Source organism: Ursus americanus, chromosome 12 (genome assembly GCF_024610735.1).
Source record: "Ursus americanus isolate L20-20 chromosome 12, mUrsAme1.1.p, whole genome shotgun sequence".
Lineage (NCBI taxonomy): Eukaryota > Metazoa > Chordata > Mammalia > Carnivora > Ursidae > Ursus > Ursus americanus.
This window is the reverse complement of record NC_142138.1, coordinates 62322572-62338052: the sequence shown is the minus strand read 5'-3', so window position 1 is coordinate 62338052 and position 15481 is coordinate 62322572. Positions and strand designations below refer to the sequence as shown.

The following is a 15481-nucleotide window of genomic DNA, read 5'->3' as shown; positions in this document are numbered from 1 at the left end:
GGCTCGAGCTCACACGCACGCTCTCTCTCTCTCTCTCTCAAATAAAATCTTAATAAAGAAATAAAAATAAAAACTGCTGGGATGCTTGAGTGGCACTGTCAGTTAAGTGTCTGCCTTTGGCTTGGGTCATAATCCCAGGGTCCTGGAATTGAGTTCCGTAACAGGTTCCCTGCTCAGCAGGGAGCTTGCTTCTTCCTCTGCCTGCTGCTCCCACTGCTTGTGCTCTCTCTCTGACAAATAAAGAAAATCTTTAGAAATAAATAAATAAAAACTGGTGAATTAGGGGTGCCTGCGTGGCTCAGTCAGTTAAGCAAACTTTGCCTCAGGTAGTGATCTCATGGATCATAGGATCAAGCCCCACATCTGGCTCCATACTCAGTAAGGAGTCTGCTTGAGGATTCTCTCCCTCTGCACTTCTCTCTCTCTCTCCTGGTCTCTCAGTAAATAAATAAATCTTAAAAAAAAAAAAACTGGTGAATGAATAAATAAGAAAAAAATCACAATAGCAAAAGGAAAGACTCAAGGCAAGAATCTAGATGGAGTTTACATTAATAACTATTAAGACTCTTTTTTTTTTTTTGAGAGGAAGAGAGAGAAAGAAGGGGGGAAGGGGGAGAGAGAATCTTAAGCAGGCTCCACACCCAGCACGAAGCCCAACACAGGGCTCAATCTCACAACCCTGAGATCATGACCTGAGTCAAAATCAAGAGTCAGATGCTTAACTGACTGAGCCACCCAGGCACCCCTAAAGACTTTCTTAAGAAAAGAAAAACTATCTACATGTCACATCAAGATATGCTCATTGGGGGCTCCCAGGTGGCTCAGTCGTTAAGCATCTGCCTTCGGCTCAGGGTGTGATCCTGGTGTTCTGGGATAGAGCCCCACATCAGGCTCCTACACTGGGAGGCTGCTTCTTCCTCTCCCACTCCCCTTGCTTGTATTCCCTCTCTCACTGGCTGTCTCTCTCTCTGTCAAATAAATAAATAAAATCTTCGAAAAAAAAAAAAGATACGCTCATTGGTTCATTTAAGAGATCACCTAAAAATTTTGTTAAGATTCTTCAAACCTCTCCCACCAGCTGATCTGACTTAGCATAAAACTAAACAGAGAAAAAAAACTAGCAGCCTGGTCTCCATGGCCTGGTTTACTTTCTGCAAAACAGTCAATACATGATCCCTTTTACCACTTTTTATACCTAAATGGGAAAAGCTAATATTGAAAGTTGGGTTAACAGAACGATTTAATGGAGGAGCTGGTAGTGGTGCACTACATTCTGGTATTTATAGTTCCAAAAGCAAAGTACTATATGCAGGGACCAAGAATAAAAAACCCTAGCAATAGTGCATACTGGAAATAAGAAGAATAGTTAACACTGAGCACTTTGCACTGTTCTAAGCAATTTATATTTATTAATATAATTCTCAAAACAACACTAAGAGGCACTTTATTAATCAATAAACAGTGGGTCAGAGAGATCATATAACTTATTCAAGGTCAAGCAGACAGCAACAGAAAGTCTGAATTTGAGCATAAGTTGTCTACTCTTAAGCCCAAGCTCGTAAGCAGTAAGCTGTGTGATACTAAAATTTTAGCTAAGAAAAATAGGGGCTATCCTGAAAAAGCAGGTAGACAGTATTTCCTAATAGATTCTTGGCAGAAACAAAGTAGAGATAGTGTCAAACTAATGACAAAGATAAAACTGTTATTTTCGAAAATAAGATTTTTATGTTTTTCATCAAAATGAAAAAAATTCCTACAAAATAAAAATATGCATAAAATGAAAATGTATGCTTTCATATATATATATATATACCATGACCTCAATAAAATCTTTTAAAAGCATGTTTCTTTCTTCAGGAGAAAATTGAGAATTCTATTTCATTAGAATACAAATGTCATGTCAAAGTATGTATCTTTTGAAATATATTATCTTTCAAAAAACTTTGAGCTTTCAAAGCTCAAAGAATGGAGAATCAAATTACTACTTATGCAAAGAAAATGTATGAGGCACATATAACTTGTTCAAATAAAAACTGGTTCCAAAAAGTGAAAAAACAATTTCTTCCCTTCTCCACCCCCACCATTACAATAATGATGAATTGATTTTTTAAAAAATCACATAAAACAAGAAATATATTTACATTTCTTTGTCTTTTCTGCAGATCTGGCACAGGTTTCCTTGAGTAAATTACATAAATGCCTTGTAGCATTATTCCTGAAAGAAAGCAAAAAGTCTCCCTAAGTGTAATCTGATCTCAAAGCAAATTCATATGTAAAAGTTATGAAATACTGTTACAATTTTTAAAGAAATTCTTATATTTTAATATATATATATATCACATTACTCATAAATGATTATATGAAAAAAATGGGTTAACTACTATTAGCAAAGATGATTTAGTAATTTCCTCCCTTTAAAAGTAAAAAGGATAGTTCCTTAACAAGTTTCTACCCCAGTAGCTGACAATAACATTTCAGTAAATAGTTCCAGATTTTGCCTAAGGGGAAAAAAAAAAAAAAAGAAAAGAGGGTTGGGCTTTTCATTTACTAATCACCCCAGAAATATTCTAACTATCTTACCCTCAAAACATTAAACAGGTAATTTTCTAACTAGCCATTCATTACATGAATAATAAGACCTCTGATCATCTCAATAGATGCAGATAAAGCAATTAATAAAATTCAATATCCATTTATGATAAAAACTCTCAACAAAGTAGGTATAAAGGGAATGTACTTCAATGTAATAAAGGCCATATATGACAAGTCTACAGCTAACCTCATACTCAACAGTAAAAAATAAAAAGCTGAAAGCTTTTGCTCTAAAATCAGGAACAAGACAAGAATGTCCACTCTCACCACTTTTATTCAACGTAGTATTGGAAGGCTTAGAGCAATTAGGCAAGAAAATAGATAAAGGTATCCAAATTGGAAAGGAAGAAATAAAACTCTCACTATTTGCAGAGGACATATTATATATAGAAAACCCTAAAGAGTCCACCAAAAAACTATTAGACTAAAACAAATTCAGTAAAGTTTGCAGGATAAAAAAAAAATCAATACACAAAAATCAGTTGCATATCTGTACACTAACAATGAACCATCTGAAAGAGAAATTAAGAAAACCCCACTTACAATTGCACCAAAAAGAATAAAATACCTAGGATTAAATTTAACCAAGGGGGAAAGACCTGTACACTAAAAGCTATAAGACATTAATGAAAGAAACTAAAGACACAAATAAATGGAAAGATATTCCATGCTCATGGACTAGAAGAATATTGTTAAAATGTCCACACTACCCAAATGGGTCCTGATACCAATTTCAATGTGGGGAGGGGGGGTTCCCTACACCAACAAGCAATTCTTGGGACACCAGCTGGCTGTCCCATAATTCAATTCAATTATGATACTATCTACCTGGAGATAGCCTTAGATTCTACAGGTTAAGGGCTCAGTCCTACACAACTACACAACAGCCCCACTTGAGATACCAGTCTCAAGCCTAGGTTTTACCTGTACTTCTGTCTAACTGGCTATAAATCAAAAGTTCCCATGACTCACTCCCTAGTTTTCAGACACCAGTCACAAATTCGGATTGTTACTAGAATCTCAGACAGACTGCCTATAAATCTGAGGTTCCTTGGGTTTAATTTGCTGGAGCAGCTCACTGAACTCAAAGAAACAATTTATTTGTTAGATTACTAGTTTATTATAAAAGGACATAACTCAGGAACAGCGCCAGACAGAAGAGATGCATAGGGCAAGGCATGGGGAAAAGGTGTAGAGCTTCCATGATCTGAGCTCACCACTCTCCCCAAATCTCTTTACCAAGCTGAAAGCTATCCAAACCTTGTCCTCTTGAGTTTTTATGGAGGCTTGGTTACATAGTTATGATTGATTAAATCATTGGCCATTGATAACTGATTGAAACTCCTGACCCTCTTCCCTCCATAAGGGGGGAGGGGGTCAAAGTTCCAATCATCTGATCACATGGTTAGTTCTTTTGGCAACCAGCCCCATCCTTACATGGGATCCAAAAGTTACCTCATTAAGATAACAAGAGATACCTTTGTCACTCTCAGCACTTAGGATATTCCAAGGGTTTTAGAAGCTATGAGTCAGGAATAGTAGATGAAGATCAAATATATATATGTGAAATACATATTTGGTCATCTGAATGACCAAAAATATAGATTTTTTCATATATATATATCACATTACCCAAAACAATTTACAGATTCAATGCAATCCCAACCAAATTTTCAATTGCATTTTTCAGAAATAGAACAAACATAAATTTGTATGTAATCATCAAAGAGCCAAAGCAAACTTGAGAAAGAAGAAAAGAGCTGGAAGAATCACACTTCCTGATTTCAAACTATAGCATAAAACTATAGTAATCAAAACAGTACAGGAGGTGGATGGAAGGTTTTTTTTTTTTTTTCTTTTTTATTTATTCATTTATTTGAAGGGGGAGAGGGGCAGAGGGAGAAGGAGAAAGAATCCCAAGCAGATTCCCTGTGGAGCACACAGCACAACGCAGGGTCGATCCTACAACCCCAACCAAGATTATGATCTGAGCCAAAATGAAAAGTCAGAGGCTCAACCAAATGAGCCACCCAGGCACCCTGGGAGGTTAGGTTAAATAGGTGATGGGGATTAAGGAGTGCAGTGGTTGTGATGAGCACCAGGTACTATATGGAAGTGTTGAATCATTATATTGTACACCTGAAACTATTATAGTATATGTTAACTAACTGGAATTTTTAAACTTAAAAAAAAAAAAAAAAGCCAGTATGGTATTAGCATAAAAACAGACATAGGAGTGCCTGGGTGGCTCAGCAGGTGAAACATCTGACTCTTGATTTTGGCTCAGGTCATGATCTCAGGGTCATGGGACTGAGTTCTGCATCAGGCCCCATACTCAGTGCAGAGTCTGCTTGTTCCTCTCCCTCTGCTTCTCCCCCTACTCACTCACTCATTCTTCTCTAATAATAAAATCTTAAAAAAAAAAAAACAGACATATAAATCAACAAAACAGAACAGAGAGCCCAAAAATAAAGCTATGCGTATTTGGTCATATAAAATGAAAAACACAAGAAACAACACATGTTGGCAAGGATGTGAAGAAAGAGGAATCCTCCTACACTATGGAAATGCAAATTGGTACAGCCACTGTGGAAGACAGTATGGAAGTTGCTCAAAAAATTAAAAATAGAACTGTAATCACATTACTGGATATTTCCCCAAAGAATATGAAAACACTAATTTGAAGGGATATATGCACTCCTATTGCAGCATTATATACAATAGCCAAATTATGGAAGCAGCCCAAGTGTCCATTGATAGACAAATGGATAAAGATGTGTGTATACACACACACACACACACACACACACACACACACAAAATAGAATATTACTCAGCTATAAAAAAAGAATGAAATTTTGCCATTTGCAACAATATGGATGGATCTAGAGGGTACAATGTTAAGTGAAATAAGCCAGTCAGAGAAAGGGTGGTTTGGTTTGGTTTTCAAAGCCTATGACGGTTCTCCAGTACAGAGCTGTAGTTCCCAAAGTATGATCCTTGAACCAGCAACATCCACATCACTTGTTAAAAGCTCAAATTCTGAAGCCCTACTCCACTGAATCAGAAATTCTGGTAGGGGAGCAGAGGACAAAGTATATGCTTTAACAAGCTCTGCAGGTAATTCTGATGCTTGCTAAAATTTAAGAACCACTGGTCAAGAGAGGGACTTTTTTGCTACTGGTTTTGTCAAAATCAAAACAAGTGACCATAAATCTAATTCTTCAGTTACAATTTGGAAAACAACTTCAGTCTTTTCCTGATAATTTATAGTGAGAGGTAGAGTTCAAAAGTGCCTTTGGTAAAATGTTCCCTAAACCATAAAGACCCTTTGAATAGCACAACCTGACATAAAACCAGCCATATACTCCATATATAAGCAATCATCCAATCAAAATATATTTATTCAAGTCTACTATGTTCTTACAACGTCTCAATTTTAGAATTCTTAAAACTCTTCACTGGGTTCCAAATGGCCATCTGCAGCAATTTCCAAACTTTTTTTTTCCTTAGAACCAAAATCCTTTTTCAAAATGAAATCTTAACTGGATAAACAAAATTTTAAATTATATTTAAAAAATAAAGCTGTTCTTGTTGAAAGGAGCCATAGCTATAACCACTCAGCCTTTCTTCAGCCCACCCCTCTACAACCCGTATCCCTCCACCTCCACTTCAACATAAAAATCAAAACTCCTTAGCATGTTATGAAATGCTAGAGTAGCAACCTCTAATTCTCCTCCTGGCTAACTCCTATTCATCCTTCAGACATCCTCATCTTTAGAAAGCCTTCTCTGACAAGAACCACCATCATATGCATGCGACAGGGCTTGACAGGTTTAATTCATCAAATTATTTACATAAATCCCAGCTAGGAGTCTAACGAAAATCAAATGTTGCTTCTTAAGGTTATTTCTGAAAATATGTAATTGTAGATGTTTCAGGTTTGACTGCTGAAATTTGAAAATTGAGACTATTATTACATCTAATGGTGAAATCAGATCATATATAAGGCCCTGCTTCATTAAAAAAAATGCTTCCAAAATTATCTAAAAACTTTTTTCCTGCTCAAAAATGTCTATAAACCAAAGTGTCCATTCTCTCTCAAACTTCTATTACAGGCCAGGCATATGGTTTTGAAATACCCAAAGTCTCTTTCCAATCTACGTCCCTTTTAGAAAGTCATCATCAGTGAATGAGCTGGTCCTGAGCAACTTTATATTAAATCTGTCATCCAAAAATTAAGTCACTCTACCTTAAGTGCAAATTTGTTTCTCACCTATATTTTGACAAAGCTCTTACCTAAATGTTAGTTTCCTTCAGATGACAATTGACAATTCAGTATTTGAGGCCAAAATGGACGCACAACTGAAACTGCTTAAAATAGAAGGAAATCACACCCAAAATAAATGCACTCCCTCTCACCTCAAAAAAATGGCATAAATTCTATATTATGTCACACTACACTACCTTACACTATACTATGTAACTAAACAGTCACAGTATTAACAAAAATTCAACTGTTCATCAATGGAGGCAACAGCAATCTTAAGAAAGCTCACAAGCTATCAAATATTGGTATTAGGGCTACGGTAGCTTTAGATGTCCCATAAGATACTACAGAAACTCAATCACATACCCATACAAAAGTGATCATTAATACCAAATATACAACAGGCACACAATGTTAGAAACTTTCTCTTCTCTCTCCCTTCTTTCTAATAACCATATCTTGATTAGGCAGGGAAAAAATTAAGGTTTAGCATTTAAATTTTATCTGGGAAGTCATACGTTTCTTTTTTTTAATTAAGTAATCTCTAACCTCAATATCAGGCTCAAACTCACCACCCCGAGATCAAGAGTCACATGCTCTTCCAACTAAGGCAGCCATGCACCCCCACAGGTTGTCTTCCAATAGGACTAAAACCTGTTTTAAGAGCCTTTTTCATTCATCAGCAACTTCACTGACAAAGTGATAGGTCTTCCAAAGCCGTGATGTTTAACTTAAACATGTAGGAATAAATAAATTACATTCTAACTATTCAATATTTACTTGGCAGATGAAATAAACTACTACATTTTTCTACTAAATTCTATATGATATAATCTGATTGAAGTAATAAGGGTATAAAATAAGGCTTGGCTATTGCCTAGAACAAAGGAAAGGAAAAGCTAAAGATGACACTAAAATTTTAAGCTAACATTAATGGAAGAATCTTTACGCCACTGACAAAAACAGTAATTTGAGAGTAAGAATTGGCTTGTAACTAAATTGAGCACTATTTTACAAATGCTGCACCTAAAATGTTGCAATGAACAGAAAGGCAGACAATATACACCGGCAGTTATAGATACAGGATTATCAGATACCTTTTGATACCAAATAATGGTTTCTCCTGCCTGACATTTTAAAAAGTGAGAAATTATTAATCAGTGACCACTGTTTGCCAAATACAAGAATGTAAAATAAGTATGTCTTCCTTCTTCCGCAGTACCCAGGTAGAATTCTACATTTAAGTTAATATTACATAACAAAATGTTAAGTTCAATAAATTTCTGGAAATCATTTTAATAAATCTGGAATAAAATTTAGAAAGAACAAATTCATTAAATTACTTACTCTTTTATTAAATCTTTATTTTCTTGAATTCCTTCTTCTAATTTCAAACTTACTTTTTCATTTTCAAACTAATTTACAAAACAAAAGAACAGTTCATCACATTTTGCTTAGCAAAATAAACACAAGTACAATCAGTAAGCAGCATTTCTTTGCTAACAGCTAAGAAGTATAAGAATTCTTCTTGTATGTATAAGCATACAAAAACTTGGTGTCACAGCTTGTGGATTTCCCATGAGAGTATGATTCTCACTTTCACAGATCTAAAATCAAGTTTGCTGAATCATCTCCAAAAAGTATCCAACAATATTTTAATGCAATATTACCTTCACTGAACATTTTTAAATGTTTATCTTTGTCCTAACCTAATGTTGCATTTTCTCAACATTTTTCTTTCACTCGGACACAAAACCAAAGCTAAATAGTTCCAAATACAAAATCCAAAATGTCATATTCCAATTAATAAAAGACATTTATATCAAACAAAATCATCAGTAATAGGCATAAAAATTAAAAGTTTATAATTAGAATCATTAAATCAATCTTTATCTAAAGTAATTTCCCTAATCACTCGCATTAAGCTTTGTGCAACTTGTCCTCTGTGTTCATCCTAAAGTTGAAACACAGTATCAGTAAAAATTCAAAAAGCACAGTCCTTAATAATCCACATCACTGAAATACTCTATTGTAAACAGTATTATGATAAAATCTACTACACTACATTTTCAATTCCAAATCTCATTATACCTGTAGTTCCTGAATGGCTTTCCGCTGTGCTTCAATTATCTTTCTATTTTCTTGCAACTTATTTTCTTTCTGCTTCAATTCAGATTCTACACTCACTTTCCACTTCTTGATCTTTTCAGCCTCCTTATACAGTTTTGAATATAGTCTGCTCATTGGCTCTGAATTCTATTAAGATAAACAGGTTTTCAAACACTGGTTACACTAAAATTTTGAACAATTAACAAACTACAGCTGCCTGTTGAAAATATCCATGAGTAATATAATATCTTAATAGCTGAGAACAAATCTCTCTTCAATTTATGCCGTAATAGCATCCTGAAAACTACATTAACTTTTAAAAGTTACTAGCAGTATTAGCTATTTCACTAAAGTTATTGGTCACTTGACTAAGTTTACTGAATAAAATTTAATACCTCCAAAATATACCTAAGCCAGATATTGGAAATATTTTAAGTCAGTGAGAGAATCTGGCTGGTTAAAAGATAAAATAAGACACTCCACATGATATCTATAAATTTTTACAATGGTCTTGAAACATTTTGGTTATGCAATTTGAAGATTACCTAAGGGACATGAATTTTAAAATATAATGACAAAAACATAGCTAACACAAGATCTAGCTTTCATTTATTCTAAGGTTTTATTTAGCTTTTATTTGGATTCCCTGCATTATCCATTCCAACATTATAAGGTAAACGCCTGTTTATATTTTTTAAAATCACGGATTTCTGCTTGATCACTCTTTGTTATCAAAATACATGAATAAGTTCCATATTTTTAAATTCTGTGATATTATAATCACAGTAACAGACATACAGCACTTTATCAGGCCATGGAATTTTTTTTTTTCCCCAGTAGACTCCATGCCCAAAATGGGGCTTGAACTAAAGAGTCTCATGCTCTACCAACCGAGACAGCCAGGTGCCCCAGAATTTGTTTTCTTTTCTTTTTTCTTTCTTTTCAATTTTTTTTTTTGGGGGGGGGGGAGAAAGAGAGCAAGCAAGCACAAAGGGCGAGGAGGGGCAGAGGGAGAAGCAGACTCCCCACTGAGCAGGGAGCCAGATGCAATGTGGGGCTCCATCCCAGGACGCTGAGATCACGACTTGAGCCAAAGGCAGACCCTTAACTGACTGAGCCACCTAGGTGCCCCTCTTTGTTTTCAAGACATCTATGTGCCATAAGTAAGAATGATTTTTATAACCAAAATAAAAAGTACCCCATGTTCTAGAAATTCCTTAGACAACAAACGAGCCAAACAATCATACTTATTAATTAAAGGATTGTTTGTAAAATAGTGGTTTGAGTCTCAGCCTTTTTACATATTGTAGCCACATCCCCTCTTCTATTCTTGCTCTCTGTGGTTTAAAATTAAATTGCCCAGGGGCGCCTGGGTGGCTCGGATCTTAGGCATCTGCCTTTGGCTCAGGGCGTAGTACCAGAGTTCTGGGATCGAGCCCCGCATCAGGCTCCTCTGCTGGGAGCCTGCTTCTTCCTCTCCCACTCCCCCTGCTTGTGTTCCCTCTCTCGCTGGCTGTCTCTCTGTCAAATGGATAAATAAAATCTTAAAAAAAAAAAAATTAAAATTAAATTAAATTAAATTGCCCTGAAAGAATGGATCCTTACATAACCCAGGAAAATGCAGAAGTGTAGTGTTTCAGCAACTTTAGAAGAAAAATAAAGGGGGAAAGATGGTTTTAAAGGATAGAATTTGGGCGCCTCAGTGGCTCAGTCCTCAAGTGATCCCAGGGTCCTGGGATCAAGACCCACATCTTGCTGAGCAGGGAGCCTGTTTCTCCTTCTTTCTCTGCCTGCTGCTCCCCCTGCTGTGTTCTCCCTCTGCCGAATAATAAATAAAATCTTTTTTAAAAAAATAAAAAATAAAGTATAGAACTTCAAACATTAACCAAATTTTATTTTTTTTTTAAAGATTTTATTTATTTGACAGAGAGAGAGACAGCGAGAGAGGGAACACAGGCAGGGGGAGTGGGAGAGGAAAAAGCAGGCTCCCAGTAGAGGAGCCCGACGTGGGGCTCGATCCCAGAACGCCGGGATCATGCCCTGAGCTGAAGGCAGACGCCCAACGACTGCGCCACCCAGGCGCCCCCTAACCAAATTTTAATCCTTTAGAAGCTTCAAAAAGAAAGATATATAAAAATAACAATAAATGATACTCCAATTACAAGAAATATAATACAGATGGGAAATCTTCTGACCTCAAAATCAGAGTCTTTTAGTCCTTCCTGGTAGTGACAACTGTCAGAATTATCAACCTAAAAAAAATGAATAAGTGTTTCCTGTAAGAAAATATTTCTGATGAGAGTTTCCAAATAGTAGCAATTAAGTACTGACGACTAACAATCCAACAACTAAAGAATTTTTTTCCTTTTTCAAACAAGCAACTCAATACCTAAACAGATAATATCTATGTACCCTATACTTAACTGACCTGTTCAAGCATGGGCAAAAACTTAACTTTTTGTAAAGCAGGATCTGCAAGATAAAAGACAACTGGTATTAAATAGGTCAACATCTTATTTTTTATATTAAGTATTATATCTAAGTTTAATGTCAAGGCTTTCAATATAATACTTATATCTTCAATATCTAGCAACATGTATGTAAAAAATACTTCTAAATATAGTGATACATTGCTCTTCCAGTCTCTTACCTGAATCAATGTTTTCCCCATTTTTGGAGAGATTAGTCATTGCAAACGGAAAACTAAAATCGTCTTCAATATATTTGTTGAAACTCTAGAAACACAAAGACGTTCTTAAGCATATGTTCCAAACCACTCTGATAACTAGCAGTGTAATATGTAATTATATATGTAATATACATCTGCTTAAAGAAGTTACTTCAATTGTAAAACCTTTAAGGCATATATAAGATTTAAAATATCAAGTGGTTTTTTTATGTAAAAAAAGCAAAAAATACATGCTTTGTAAGTATTCAAGAAAAATAATAGTAATTTTAATTAGTAGCTTAATATATTAGTTTTAAATTTCATTATGATCTTTCCCTTGATAAAATTGAGAGTTGTCTTCACTGAATAACATTTGAATATTATATTCTTAGTTACACAGATATAGGAATTTTTCTACAGCATATAAAATTGAAATATTCACTGCTTCATTCCAACTCCAATATAAACTTCCACAGAGAAATTATAAAAATAATTTAGCAGTAAAAGCTGTTTAACCTGAGAAACTTCGTTTAAGCCAAATTTTAAGCTTAGTCAGACACTAGTTTTTACCAGTATGTTGACATATTTGTCCAGATTTTCTTATTTTTTCCTTGATCCTAATATGGTCTTAATATGTTTTTGTATCTTGCTATTTCACTGTATATGTCTTACAAATTGCCTCAAGTCATTTAAGGACAGAGGGAGGATTCAAATAAGCAGGATTCATTATGTATCCAGAGTTCTACAGAGGCAGTGATTATTATTTTAAATGAATGATGCTTACAACATTAAGTACGCTCATTATTCATTCAAGGCAATACTATTCAAAATTCTTGGGTAATAAAAATCCTGGAAGAGAGCACAGGCAGTAATTGATCTGACATTGGCCACAGCCACATTTTTCTAGATAGGTCTCCTGAGTCAAGGGAAACAAAAGCAAAAATGAACTATTGGGACTTCCTCAAGATAAGAGAGTGAAGGAAATAACAAAACTAAAAAAACAACCTACTGAATGAGAGGAGATACTTGCAAAGGACATATCCAATAAAGGGTTAGTATACAAAATATATAAGGAATTTATAAGATTCAACACCCAAAAAACAAATAATTCAATTGAAAAATGGGCAAAAGACATAAACAGACATTTCTCCAAAGAAGACATACAGATGGCCAATGCACACATGAAAAGATCTCAACATCATTCATCATCAGGGAAATGTAAATCAAAACTACAATGAGATATCACCTCACACCTGTCAGAATGGCTAAAATGAAAAACACAAGAAACAACAAGTATTGACGAGGATGTGGAGAAAAAGAATCCCTCATGCACTGCTGGTGGGAATGCAAACTGGTGCAGCCACTCTGGAAAACAGTATGAAGGTTCCTGAAAAACTTAAAAATTAAAAAAAAAAAAATTAAAAATAGAACTCCCCTATGATCCCGCAACTCCTCTACTGGGTATTTACACAAAGATTATGGAAACACTAATTTGAAAAGATGTATGACCCCTGTGTTTATTGTAGCATTATTTATAATAGCCAAATTATGGAAGCAGCCCAGGTGTCCATCCACTGATGAATGGTTAAAGGAGATGAGGTGTATATATATACAACGGAATATTACTCACCCATAAAAAACAATGAAATCTTGCCATTTGCAATGATGTGAATGAAGCTAGAGTGTATTATTCTGAGTAAAATAAGTCAGTCAGAGAAAGACAAATACCATATGATTTCACTCCTATGTGAAATTTAAGAAACAAAACAAAAAAAGAAATAAACGATCATGGGGGGAAAAAGAGACAAACCAAGAAACAGACTCTTAACTTTAGAGAACTGATGGTTACCAAAGGGGAGGAGAGTGGGAGATGGGTGAAATAGGTGATGGGGATTAAGGAGGGCCCTTCTCAAGGTAAGCACTGGGTGATATATAGAAGTGTTAAATCACTATATCGTACACCTGTAGCTAATATAGCATTGTCAAATAAATTGGATTTTTTTTTTTTTAAGATTTTTATTTATTTATTCGACAGAGATAGAGACAGCCAGCGAGAGAGGGAACACAAGCAGGGGGAGTGGGAGAGGAAGAAGCAGGCTCATAGCGGAACGCCGGGATCACGCCCTGAGCCGAAGGCAGGCGCTTAACCGCTGTGCCACCCAGGCGCCCCAATAAATTGGATTTAAAATTTTAAATAAATTTGTTTAAAATTCTTGGATAAATCAGGCCACATTTGCTGGAAAAAAAATTATAAGATAACACCAGTAAGAAAGTACATGGTGCCTCCTTACCTGAAGTTAAGAATAGTCAAATCAAGATTCACATGCAAATTTACCTTGAAGAAATTAGAATCTCCTCCCAAACTCTGAGGTTTCACTGCAGATACTTGACTGCTACTTAATCTTGGTGGTACAAACAATTTAAAAGGCTTTTGCTTTTCCATTTTCTCTCTTCCAGTTGTAATTATCTATTGCCCCAGAAGGCAGGGGGGAAAAAGTGTTTTTACATTGTTTCATTAATACACTCTTTATGCTTTATTTTAAAAGGCGATGTCTGTATAACAAACGCTATGTAAAGGAGCAGGTGTAACCTTTGCTACACTGTGAGTCTGCAGCGTCACATCACTGGGCGGTCAAAGAAAAAACACCCCACAGTTGTTCCCACCATCTACCACCACCAGTGACCACGCTGGCGACCCAGATAAGCCAGAAACTCCAGATATCCTCAGTGTGACAGCCCGAAAAGAAAGCTCTAGCTCCACCAGCCCTGGTAAATTGCATTACCCCGCCACGAGAACTACCGTAGGTTCCTAGAGGGCTACCGGCTACGGAAGAAGTGTTGGGGGGGGGAGGGGGGCGCTGGCCAAGTGCCGCAGGTGCGGAATCAAATCGTCGCCCAGCTCTGGGTTCCGTCGTCAAGAAAGGAACTCAGTACACCTGCCCTTACCTTTCAAGATTCAGGGGGAAGTCATGGACTCAGTGCCCACGCGACTGCTACCTGCTGTCTATTAGGACAGCAAAAAGAATCAAAGAGCTTCTGCCTCCGAACCTCCGAAAAGGCGGGAAATCCCTCCACCTCGGCGGCCAGCTGGGAAGGGCCGGGTGCACGGCTGTTTAACGGCTAAATAACGGTCAGCCGCGAGAGTTTGCCTGGCTCCCGACTCTCGCGAGATTTTCCCTTATGTTGGTAACAATTCTTCGCGGGATTCTGTTTCTCTTTAGTGTAGATGTTCTTTAACCTTCTGCTATTGTCAGAGAATGTAAGGAAAACTGGAAAGTACTATGAGAGATTGGAGAGGAGAGTGAAAAATCCATTTTTGTCGTCCAAGAGTTCAGTCTTAGGGAAGAAACAGATAGGCAGATAATTATAGACAGGCGTAATCACTTAAAGGTGGTAATTTTGAAAAGGTGGTTAGGACACGGGGAAGGCGGCGCTTGCGGTGGCCTGGGGAGTTAGGCGAGGCTGCACCGAGATGTTAGGCCTCTTAGGGCTTCCCTCAAGAATAGGTGACTAGAGAGAGAGTGGGCTAGATAGTCAATGCGGAAAGGGTATGCCTGACCGAGGAAAAGCGGGCAAAGGCCCTGTGGTTGTGAGCGAGATTAGTACGAGAGAGAGAGTGAGTCCAAGAAGTGTGGCGTAGGTGTGTGAGGACAGGTGGGAAAACGGCAAGACTATGAGACTGCAGATTTGGCAGATATGAAGCCTTGCAAAGCCTTTTGGATTTTAGCCTTTATGGATGGGGATCTTGAAGAGGTCTGAGTTGAAAGGGAGGCAAAATCAAGCTCAGAAGAAAATTTGTAGTTATGAAAAATGGCTTAGGCGGGCATATCGGACTGCAGTTT

General features: G+C 36.5%; 1 protein-coding gene across 1 annotated transcript in view; it reads right to left on the bottom strand.

Moving 5' to 3' along the window:
* The window catches only part of SYCP1 (synaptonemal complex protein 1), a 120748-nt gene extending 106043 nt beyond the window's left edge, over positions 1-14705 (bottom strand). The window contains exons 1-8 of the mRNA XM_087865756.1: positions 14586-14705; positions 13975-14106; positions 11622-11706; positions 11400-11443; positions 11167-11223; positions 8954-9118; positions 8210-8277; positions 2142-2215 (exon numbers count right to left, since the gene is read on the bottom strand). Coding sequence (XP_087721882.1) covers positions 2142-2215; positions 8210-8277; positions 8954-9118; positions 11167-11223; positions 11400-11443; positions 11622-11706; positions 13975-14082 — 601 coding nt within the window. The 5' untranslated portion in view covers positions 14083-14106; positions 14586-14705. The remainder of the gene's footprint in view (positions 1-2141; positions 2216-8209; positions 8278-8953; positions 9119-11166; positions 11224-11399; positions 11444-11621; positions 11707-13974; positions 14107-14585) is intronic.
* Between the last annotated feature and the right edge of the window lie 776 nt (positions 14706-15481).